The following is an 11,797-nucleotide window of genomic DNA, read 5'->3' as shown; positions in this document are numbered from 1 at the left end:
TTCCTTCAATTTGTACTGAACAACAGAGTATTAGTCAGTTGTCAGCCAATAGGAGAGGCGCTGGGAGAATGCGGCGCTGTGATTGGCTGCTGGCCTCCGGTGATGACACACAACCCGCTCTCGCTTTCTACGATTTTGCGGGAAATCGAGTTTATCAGAATTCACCCCGAGACGATCCCACAGCTCCAAGTGTGTCTCAGTCTCACCAGACCTGAAGCTTACAGTGTACCCCACCATGCACGATGTCCAATATTTTACTGTGCGCTGTTAGAGGAATTCATCTCATGGAGAAATGTAGATATGATCTGCTATAAATCAATCTACAGTACACAGTGAAGAGCTGAGGGTTGTTGTTTTCTATGTCTACGGGGGAATCACTGGTTAAAAACGACCTTTTTTATTATTTGCCTGCATGTCTCGGGCTATTATTGAATACCCCACAACAAAAATACAACTTTTTGGGATTATTGATGACTGAAATAAACTTGTAATACTGTATGATATTTACTGAGCTATATTCACGAGGTTTGCAACATAATTCTGGTTGCTGCAAATAAAAATATATAATAATGTAATGTGGAATAATTTGTCCAAGGGTTCTTCGCATACAGGGGTCTCTTAATTTTCCTATAACTGGGATTAAGGTCATTGAGGAGACCCTGTTTTTCGGGCAGGAGCGGTGGAAAACTTTCTAAATCTACATCAATCCAAAATCACTTCACACAAAAAACATAATATGAGATCAACAGCATATCTGCGTATCTGGAGATGTAACATTTTGAAGTGAATTGCATTAATTGTGTGAGTTACTTCTCAAATTACCTTCTAATCTCCACCACTCAATCAAAAGTGTATTCACTTAGCAGAATTTGACTGATATATTTGTTATTTAGTGCCAATAACAGCAGTGAGGCTAAAACATAAAGTGTGTGAAATCACTCCGACACACTCGACCAGTGTTTCTAGTCGGGACTATTTGCAGACGGAACCGGAAAAGGGAGCGTATCACAACTTCCACACATGTGTGCGGCAGAGAAGCAGCCTCAATGCTCGCAGCCCTTCAGATACTTAAATTAAAGGTTTGACGTCCATAACTTTAATATCACTAAACAACAGTCGAGCCCGTAACCGTGTCGGCTGAAGAAACAAGATGGCGGAGATCGTCCAGCACCGGATCGAGGAGAGGATCCCCGAGCTGGAGCAGCTGGAGAGAGTGGGACTGTTCACCAAGAAAGAAGTCAAGTGAGACAACAGCTAATTCACCAAGAGTTTACAGCCGCTTTCATCCTGCAGAGCAGCACATCAACACACTAAAGGACACCGCTTGTCATCAGAGTTTGTCACAGGGATGCGAAATGTTCCCATGTTGGTGTTTTTAGGAGAAAACTGTAACATGGCACATGACACATCTTCCATCTGTGGACATGAGGATATGTCAGAGTGCAACAAGTAGAAGTAGTCACTTTGTAGAATGGCCCGTGTCTGTATAATATATATATTATATAACTGGATTAGAACTTGTACATAAATGTGAACATGTAATGTAGCAGGGAGTTAAGGTGGAGCTATATTTATATTGCTTCGTAATTCATTTGTTGATTACATTTTGTATTGATTATCTGAATCTGAAGTGTAATTAAAGTTATCAAATAACTGGTGGAGTAATAAGTGCAATATTTCCCTCTGAAGTGTAGAAAATGCAGAAAGTAGAAATACTCAGGCATCTCAAAACTGTGCCTCAGTAAATGTACTTATTCACTTTCCTCCACTGCCTGTTGGTGTAGTTTCTGATCTACAGCAAGAAAAGTTAAAAGTACATATTTATGTTAAAACCCATAGAAGTCGATGGAGTTTGCCAATAATTCAGACACAGTAGGCTCATTTTCGGCCAAGTTTTGATTCTCAGATGATTTCCATCTCTTTTTTTTTTCACTATTTCAGATCTATAATCAAGAAAGCGACGGCCCTGGAATACAAGCTCCACAGGCTGATCCTAAACAAAGAGGACTTCATAGCATACATTCAGGTAGAGTTCTGTCATCATGTTAACAGTTGATTCCAGTTTTTTTTTAATAAAGACATATATGGAGGATATGTTGAAAACACTAACTGCAAAATTTTGTTTAATTACAGTATGAGATCAACATTTTGGAGCTGGTCAAGAAGAGAAGAGTGGTAAGTGGTGTGTGCTGAAACTGTATGCTTTATCTTTAGTATTTAGTTTGGATAGGATTAACTTCATGGTGCACATATTGTCTTTGATATTCCGGTGACAAATTATACTTTGTATCATACATGATAAACAAATAGCATGAGTGGCAAACAACGTGAAAGAAACGATGAAAAACCTGCCGATGTTCACTCAGGCTGCACCTGAGTGAACATCGGCAGGTTTGGTGGCGTCATATGACTGTGCCTCACTTTGCTTTTTGCAGCACATACATTACCAGTTCAAAAGAGAGGAGATTGAGTTCCCCATCATCCACAGAATAAATAGCATCTTCAGAAGAGCAACAAATAAGTGGAAGGTACTGTATACAAAGCATTCATATTGTTTTATTAAATAAAATCAGTTTAATTATATGTTATGCCAATGTAGCTGCACTGATCTGCTGAGAGAAATTGCTTTAGCATGATTTTTTTTTTAAACCAAACTGATCAAGATTCTATTAGAAATAATGTATTTCTTCTGTAAAGCACATTAGTATCCGTATCCACAAATTGATCTTGAATCAAATCGATAGAATGATTGATTGTTTTTAAGCCAATACTCTGCATCATACCATATATTTTCCAATACACTTTTAGGATTCATTTAAAATGCAAACAGCTAATGGGATACAATTTATCGTACGTTTTAAACAAATCACATGTCTTCTTTTCCCATAGGATGATGTGCAGCTTTGGCTCTCACACGTTGCCTTCTGTAAGAAATGGGTACGTAATGATGTCATCATTTGCTGTGAGTACAGCTCAGGTCAAACGCTTTGTGTTCTCATGCTATTAATAATAATAATAATAATAATAATAATAATAATGCATTTTATTTATAATGCACTTTATATCTGACAGTACAGATCTTAAAGTGCTACATTTTAAAAACAGATAACACAACATAAAAGCAGGTAAAACGACATAGCAAATACAACAACATAAAAGTAGACAGAAAACAACATAAAAGCAGGGGGCTGTTCCCAAGGGGGTAAGTTCGCTTTAGGGGTAAGCCATGTAATAATGATCTCTTCTGGGTTTCACTCATCAGGCCACCAAAGGCCAGATCAGCAAGGTGTTCTCAGCCATGCTCGCCATACATCCCGACAAACCAGGTACTGAAGATTGTACTTCTGAATGTAAAACAAGTGCCTGCTCAGGCGAAATGGGAAGATGATGGCACCTGTAAATAGAAATTAAAAGTGTGTTTCTCATTCTTTAGCCCTGTGGATCATGGCGGCCAAGAGTGAACTGGAGGATAGAAGTTCCTCTGAAAGTGCCAGACACCTGTTTCTGAGGGCTCTGCGCTTCCATCCAAACAATAAGAAAGTATACCAGGAGGTAAAGATAGATAGATAGGTATGTTATGGGTGATGATCATGATGGCATTTGTCAAATATTCTTTTCTACTTTTCTCCAACAACTCTGTGATAGTACTTCCGTATGGAGCTGCTGCATTGTGAGAAACTGATGAAGCAGAAGAGCGAGCTGGAGAAAGCTGAGATGGACCTGGTGAGTGGGTCACGAATACAAACAGCGGAAGATGCAAGAAGTCGATGCACAGACGCGCGCACACGCACACACACACACACACACACACACACACACACACACACACACACACACACACACACACACACACACACACACACACACAGAAGCTCTCACAGTCTTTTCAATACGAGCTCTCCACTCCTTCCAGGGTGAATATGAGTTTTCTCCAGAGATCCTGAGTGCTAAACTGGCTGAGGTTGTGTACAGAGACGCTACAGGGAAAATCAAAGGTAGGCTTTTTAAAGGTTCTTTCCTATTCTGTGCAAAAGTCTTAACTTTTCATACATCTGTTAAAAAAGTGGTAACACTGCTTGCAGTTTTTGCCACTTTGCCATCTAAGGCTGGGCTTCATCAGTGCTACCAAATGAAGTGTGTCTGTAGCAGAGAACAGAGATATGAAGTACCAAGATGGCACCAGATAAGCTTGGGACATATTTTGTGTCTTGATTTACTTATTCTTAGATATGATATATTACCCAATTTAAACAATAATGTAGTAAATTTATATTAGATTTTTATTTTTTGTAGAGATTGAACAAATTAGAGGCACTGGGAGGCAGATTTAGTTACCTTTTGGACAGAGCCAGACTGTGTGTTCTATACACTGCATACTGTTCATACCTTTGTGCTACTGATGTTTTTGTCCAACAGAAGCAGAATTTGTCATCTCACTTCTGAACATAGCAGCGATCTTTGACTTCACCAAAGAACTCCAGGACTCCATCCTGCAAGAGTAAGGGACCAGCATGCTTTTTTTTTTTTTTTTTTTTACTGTCTCATCACACTTTGCATTCTTAAAGTCTTAAACTTGAACGTGCCTACCCTCTCCTCTTGTTTGCAGTTTACAGACTAACTACACAGAAGACAGCTTGACGTGGGATTTCATGGCTAAGAGGGAGCTGGAGGCTCCGGGGGCCGGGGAGGAGCTGCAGACAGCCAAAGGCAGGGCCTCAGACATCAACCGCAGAGAGGAGCGCTGCTGCCAGGTCTACGAGGAGGGGGTCAAGAGCATTAACGCTGGTAGGAGCTCATGTGAATAGACATGATCATTTGGGCCATTAGAATTATTTTTACATCATGAAAAACACAATTATTTACAATGCAATGGTGCCTTTATTACCAAAAAGGATTCACTTTATTTTACTTATCAGTTAATGTCCCTTAGTTTATTTGGCATGTACTGTCACTGTCATGTGGATTGTTGAATTTGTGATAAGTCTGGTCTTAAAAAGTTCCAAAACATCTTAGATATGGCCTCCTGAAATCTACGGGTGCCCTCTATTAATTCGCCGCTTGCATTGCTGTCTGCCAACTTGGTGTGTCCAGTATAAGAAACCATCGCTGTGCTTGTGTGCTTTGTGCTCAAGAGCCCATGTGGACTTGCTATGTGGCCTTCTGCTTGGAACGGCTGAAGAGGAAGACCAACGTCCAAGAGCTGAAAGAGAGGGTAAGCAAATAATGCTTTATCTCACGATGTCACCGGGACAGTTTGTTTACTCCAGAGGAAAAAAAAATTAAACATGTTCTCTGAAAATTGTCTGTTTATGTGTGTATCACAGAGGCAGGAGAGGCTGCTGGGAGTGTTGCAGCGCGCCCACGACTCCTCACTGCTGAAGGAGGATTATTATAAGAACTGGGTGAGATAATGACTTCATTAAATGTGTAACTGGAATCGGCCCTTAAGCCGTTACGGTTCAGTCTCCTTTCATTTGAATAATGACTTGTCAAATGCGTGCTCAGACAAAGCAGGTTGATTGCATTAGTTTAGTTTGTTGCCACTGTTGTTGGGAGAAGAGTGCCAGTCAAAGTCTGGTGATAACAGCAAGCTTGTTTGAATGCTTGTCAGTCCCCTTTCCAAATTCATAAGGAGCGACAACGTAACTGCAAAACAAAAACAACATTTACATCTGAAGCTGAGACTCATGCGTGGAAATCTAATCACACTACTGTCTCCAGTGACGTTCAATATAAACATTTTTTTTTTTAAAAACGGCGTGGAAAGGGGACGTCCTGCTCTCCTAATGGTTAAAAGCTCATGCCATGCGTCCATCTTGGTTTGGAATCTAGCCAAGAACCGTCTATGCATGCCACCCCCCCACTCCGCCTACATTTCCTTTTCCTCTTTGTTGTTTACCATCTAATTACAAGAAAGGTCCATAAGACAACACAGAACACCCACTCTGACACCCTCTTGCTGCCAAAATCGCATGTTATCAAAGTGCTGTTGAGTAAACAAGTTATTTGTGTCCATGTGACTGTTATTTGCAGGTCCTGTTTAACTGTTTGCTTGGCTGTTTGAACCTGAACAATCAAATATAAAAAGAATATGAATTACAAAATAAGAATATGATTACAAGCCAAGTAAATAAAGCGAGTGTGATTGCACCTTAAGATGTAGTACCTATGGCACTGGGTAGGTCTTAGATCTGCTCCTGCTTTTTGATGTCACTAGTCATAGTCGGCTAACATGGATAGTGTTGATTTTGCCTTCATCACTTTGGGGGTGTTCTATAAATAAGTCTTTATTTTCACAGTGGTGGAGCTGAAATAATAACCAAAAAAGGAGACAGAAACGGGGGAATGTCTTTCCTGGTTTAACTTTCTCTTTGATTTTTCAAATAAAGTTGCAGATCCTACTTTCATCCGGAGATGCTGAGGGAGCGACCAGCGTTGCCATGGCAGCCACGCAGCGCTTCAGCCAATCAGTGTCTGTGTGGAGCATGAGTCTGCAGACGCTAATGCACCTGGGGAGCGGAGAGGTGGGCAGGCTATTCCAGGACGCCCTCACACACGTGAATCCCAAGGTACAGAGCACACGCTCATTATGACTCTACGTAATTTGTTTTCAATCACATCAAGCTTGGTCGTTTTCTCTGCTTACAGTGAGCACATACAGCACGTCAGTTGTGCTTCTACTGTACTAGTGTTAAGCGTTCTCCTTGGATATTGGACACTCACACACAGACAGCTGTATAAGTGGGTCATCTCCTTGGCCCAATTACTCTCCGTTTCATTATGTTAAGTCCCTCAAATGGCTTCTTTGGCTCCCTTCTCTGTGTGAGGAAAGCTGAAGACGTGTAGTAAAACTTCTGTTATGAACGCAACGTGAAAACCCAGAGATTATTACTACAGATAATTTGTGTAATTATTAGTTATTTGAGGTCAGAATATCACTTTGGCTTCATTTAGCATGAAAGGTAAATGAGAAGGATCACAGTTGAACCCTATATCTTATCAATTAGTTATCAAGTTGTTATTATTCACTTAGTCTTAGTGAAGACTGCTCAGCACATCACCAGGATGATGCTGCCATCCACGGAGGACCTCTACACCCAGCGGTGTAGGTGGAAGGCCACCAGTATCATCAAGGACTCTTAGCACCCCAGCCACAAACTGTTCTGCCTGCTGCCGTCTGGCCGTCGGTACCGCAGCATCCGAGCCCGCACCAGCAGGCTCAGGGACAGTTTCATCCCCCAGGCCATAAGACTTTTAAACTGCCCATAACCTTTAGCTGTACATTTTATTTTATTTTAATTATTATATATAGTTGTATATACCTTATTTATTATATATTATATTACTTTCTTGCTGTGTGAGGGAACAAAAGACACAAGAATTTCACCGCCAGTGATTACTTCATGTAACTGCTGAGCATGTGACAATAAAGTCTTGATTGATTGATTGATTATCACATTCATAAGCTTGGATAGTGAACTAATCCTCAGAAACCCCTCGCAGCACCTCAGATATTTAAGTGTAATCATTCAGCTTGCATTGATTGATTGATTTCTATATCACTTTCTGAACACAACTTTTAAAGGCTAAAGATTTCAAGTTGCCCCTCGCATTGTAGCACAGTACAACGCTGCATGACTATGAATACACATGCTTTGATTCAGCCACAGGCCTTTCTAGCAGTCAGCAGAGTACCCGATTATTGTTGCAATGGGGGTTTCACAAGAGTGTGGCCCTGAGAAGTAGTGGTGTGAGGGGGATTATTACAACGCTGCTCATTAGGCAAGTCTTTTCTCTCAAGATTAACACTCTCTTTGAGTGTTGAGAAATAGTATAAACCCCTAGGAGGTTGCGTCTGGTATGTTGAACTGTAAAATAGTTAAATGTTGCATGTCACACAAGTACAGATAAATTAAGGAGGGAAATCCGGAAGGTCTATCTTAATCCAGCCTGATGTTGTGTACTCATGCGCTACCTAAAGGCATTTTGGCTTGTTGGGAATCTGCTGGCAGGGAGCACCACGAGGTGATTTGTCATTCAAGTGCTACATTACTCATATTTAAAACCTCTGTGTGGTAGCTGAATCTTTTAAGCATAAGGGTGTGATTTAAGCTTTGCATGCTCAGATGTCTTCGCTCTCAGACTAAAAGCAGATGTTGAAATTGTGCAGCAGCGACAACGCTAACCTCTGCACAGTGCCACAAAAAGAAAGTGGAGTCCCTGCTGAGCAAGATACTGGTTGGCAACCTACTAACAGCTTCATCTTTCTGTCCCGTCTCGACAGGAGAGTCTACCACTCTGGCAGCTGCAGGTCCAGTGGAGCGTAGCCAGCCAGAGTCCTGAGGAGACAGAAGCCGTCTTCAAGGTAGACTCAGTTTGAAACCACTGCACAGTGTGCGCTCACTGCAGCCCATATATTTTGACAGCATTGACAGTTACGTATTTCTTCAGTGATGAGCTGTTTCCTAAAAACATTTAGCACAAAGCGTAAGTCATGTTGCTTTTCTGGTCAGTAATGTAAAGGTCTGTACGTAGAATAACTGAGCAGGGGCTGTATGTGGTAATTCTTGCAGATGAAAGCAGTAAAGATTGACAGCCCCTCATGTCTGCACAGTGTGTTGGCCTCTGAAATGAGAATGCCTCACAGACAGTTTTGTTTGCTTGTTTGTTCCCAGAGAGGTCTGGTGTCTGCAGTAGCAGCTGTTGCCATGGAGATGAAAGAGCGCTACCTAGATTGGTCGTACTCCACTGGAGGCTACAAGAAGGTCAGGAAGACCTTCACAAGGTAAAAACGAACAACTCTGGCTGCTCGTGTTGTCGTTGATTGAAGCGATGAATGAAGCAAATGGAGTGCAAATTTAAGTATTCTCAAAACACTTGTGCAAGTGCAAAATAAACAGATCATAATTTTGTCTATAAGAGATGAAGCTGTGAGCGTGGAAAACTTTTTTCTTCCTCTGTAGCTTACAGGAAAACCGTCCCTTGTCCAAGGCCTTTTTCACCAGAATGATTCAGATCGAGAAGGAACAAGTACGTATGTCACATGTGCAAACTCTTAAATGGTAAATGGTCTGTATTTGTATAGCGCCATTCTAGTTATTTCGACTACTCAAAGTGCTTTTACATCACATCCTCATTCACCCATTCACACATCAGTCATTCAGGAGGAATCTAAGCTGGAGGAGACTATTCATTAACACACATTCACACGCTGAAGCTGCTTCAGGAGCAAGTTGGGGCTCAGTGTCTTGCTCAAGGACACTTTAACATGCTGACTTAGAGGATCAAAGCGGGGACCTTCCGGTAGATGGACGACCCACTCTACCTCTGAGCTTAGTGAACTCTCTCAGTAAACTACACCTCAATCTGATACCATTAGGTTTTAGGTAGAGAACAGATTACAATCACAGTAGTTTTACTCTGCCAAAAACAAGAAACTGTAGGGACAGATGGTGGACATTAATATACACTACTCACAAAAAGTTAGGGATATTCGGCTTTCAGGTGAAATTTCAGGATGAACCTAAAATGCATTCTAACCTTTCCAGGTGAACTTGATGTGACCTTCTCTAAACTTTTGAATGCGCATGTCCAACTGTTCAGTGTTTCAGTACTTTTTGCACAGGTTGCTGTTCTCTAACAAGGTGATTAACAGCAAAATTCACAACAGGTTTGATCCATGAATCGACCAATACATTTCCTGCTTCAGTTAGAATTGGTATTTAAACAGTCCTCCTCATCATGCTGTTCACATTCTGACATCATGAGACCAAGACGACACCTAACAATTGATCAGCAGCACCTCAACACTGGAGGCTTCAAACAGGAAGTCCTCAGCCGGAGGTGTTCACTGAGCTTAGAGGGTCACAGAGTGTCATCAGGAGGTTGTAACAGTGATACAGAGACTGGAAGAGTCACAGAAAGGAGAGGAGTGGACGTCCTTTGGCCACATCCCAATTTATTGAGGCACTTTTTTGTTGTGGTATACCTACCCCATTTTCCATATATTTCACCTGAAAGTCGAATATCCCTAACTTTTTGTGAGTAGTGTATATGTCCACTTTGGTGGATATTATTTGTATTAGTGACAAGCCAAGACAACCCTGAGCTGTGATAACAGTGTTGTTTGTTTTTCTAGGAGACTCCAAAGATGAACAATCTGAGAAACTACTTCGAGAGGGCCCTGCAGGAGTTTGGCACCTCAGATGACGGTGAGAAGAGCTTAAATGCCTTAAATGAGCAAACAGTCGCATGGAAAATTGCCGGTGGTTCAAAATAGTATCACGGACTAAATACCATCTAACAAAGCAACATCACCAAAAACGTGTCAGTGCCAAATACTTTTAATAGTTATTTGAGCAGATATAGTTCAGATCTATTTTGAGGATGAGTGAAAACTCATTCTTAGACAGAGACGGGATCCAACACAAACTACTAATCTGGTTTCTAGGCCACAGAAAAAGCCATCAATTGGGATATGGCAAGTTGACGAACCCTTCTTGAGTGTCATATTATTAAAGTGGAATATCCTTGCGCAGCTCCACCATTTATTTTTAGCTTTAAATGTTTTCTGCTGTTTTTAATTTCCCTGAAGATCTGTGGCTGCAGTACATCCAGGAGGAGCTGGGACCCCTCGGACGGCCAGAGAACTGTGGGAAGATTCACTGGAGAGCCATGAAGTTTCTGGAGGGGGAGAGTGTGGAGACGTTCACTTCCAAATATACTCTACTTCAGACCGGACACTTATGAGTCGCCCTGAAAGGTCCAAGTAGCTCAGATCAGTGCCTGTGAGTTCAGACAACGCCAGCCGATGTTCAACAACTGTGAAGAAGTTTATCAGCTGACGAAGTGGCACGTTTCGGAGCAGGCGATCCTCTTGGTCCTGCAAAAGATTGGCGCTTTGTCCATCCATGAATTACTTCATTGTTTTTAACTGGAAAGCCAGCATTGCAGTTTCTGAAGTTCTCTGTCAGAAAAAGGCCTGTTGATTCTTCCTCAAAAGGTTCCAGCAGTGTTGAGGGAAAATGACGGCAGCTTTAAGCTGTAAGATTTTACAGCCGTGATTTACAACTTGTACCTACTTTCCATTTTCACTTACAGCAGTTTGTGCTGCATTTGATACCAGACTAGTGTTGGAAACTTATTGTGAGGATGTCCAGTTTAATTGAATTCCACATTTATTTGGCATTTTGACACAAACTTTTTTGCTGTTATGATATTAAAACAGTCTTTCATTCTGGGGTGTTCTCTGTTGTGGTCCCTCTGAGACAGCGACATAACAAATGTACACAGATAAACACACTTTTTTTTTTTTTTTTTTTTACAGTAATTGTTTTCACGGCTTCTTTAAACAGTTACTGTGTCTAAAACATCTTTTATCCTCTTAAGATCTCATTTCACACATCGATCCAGTGTTTGCAGTCAGTACCAAACATCACTTCATTTAAATTCCCACCTTTCATGGTACAAAATGTTGCCTTTAAAAACCAAACCATAAATCTTAAGCAGCAGTAGCACTATGGAATAGTTGCGCATCAATGAAAGGTTTCAGTGGCGAGTTAAAAAAATGGTCCATAACCATCTAAGTATACTTACAGTTTTTAAGGACACTTTGAATTGTTTTATACAGCAGTGGCACCTACAGTAATGTAACAGCTATGAGGTACAGTGGGGCAATAAAGTATTTAGTCAGCCACCAATTGTGCAAGTTCTCCCACTTAAAAAGACGAGAGAGGCCTGTAATTTTCATCATAGGTACACTTCAACTATGAGAGCCAAAATGGGGGGAAAGAATCCA

At 41.2% G+C, this 11,797-nt stretch overlaps 1 protein-coding gene across 1 annotated transcript; it reads left to right on the top strand.

The window, feature by feature from the left end:
* Positions 1-999: 999 nt before the first annotated feature.
* Positions 1,000-11,238, top strand: utp6 (UTP6 small subunit processome component). Its single transcript, XM_070856631.1, has 19 exons — positions 1,000-1,242; positions 1,942-2,026; positions 2,134-2,175; positions 2,436-2,528; positions 2,890-2,937; positions 3,263-3,326; positions 3,434-3,552; positions 3,646-3,723; positions 3,914-3,995; positions 4,417-4,498; positions 4,607-4,785; positions 5,133-5,212; positions 5,325-5,402; positions 6,390-6,569; positions 8,285-8,365; positions 8,676-8,785; positions 8,964-9,030; positions 10,139-10,211; positions 10,595-11,238. The coding sequence occupies exons 1-19, from the start codon at positions 1,151-1,153 to the stop codon at positions 10,747-10,749; spliced, it is 1,788 nt and encodes a 595-aa protein (XP_070712732.1). The 5' UTR covers positions 1,000-1,150; the 3' UTR covers positions 10,750-11,238.
* Positions 11,239-11,797: the final 559 nt, after the last annotated feature.

This window comes from Pempheris klunzingeri, chromosome 3, assembly GCF_042242105.1.
Source record: "Pempheris klunzingeri isolate RE-2024b chromosome 3, fPemKlu1.hap1, whole genome shotgun sequence".
Lineage (NCBI taxonomy): Eukaryota > Metazoa > Chordata > Actinopteri > Acropomatiformes > Pempheridae > Pempheris > Pempheris klunzingeri.
This window is presented reverse-complemented; position numbering and strand designations above follow the sequence as displayed.

Bases quoted from the DNA above. Each gene is read 5' to 3' on its own strand.
- utp6 (XM_070856631.1), top strand. From the start codon at position 1,151: ATGGCGGAGATCGTCCAGCACCGGATCGAGGAGAGGATCCCCGAGCTG. The intron at 5,213-5,324 runs GTAAGCAAATAA...TGTGTATCACAG, and splicing joins TCCAAGAGCTGAAAGAGAGG to AGGCAGGAGAGGCTGCTGGG. The intron at 9,031-10,138 runs GTACGTATGTCA...TTGTTTTTCTAG, and splicing joins TTCAGATCGAGAAGGAACAA to GAGACTCCAAAGATGAACAA.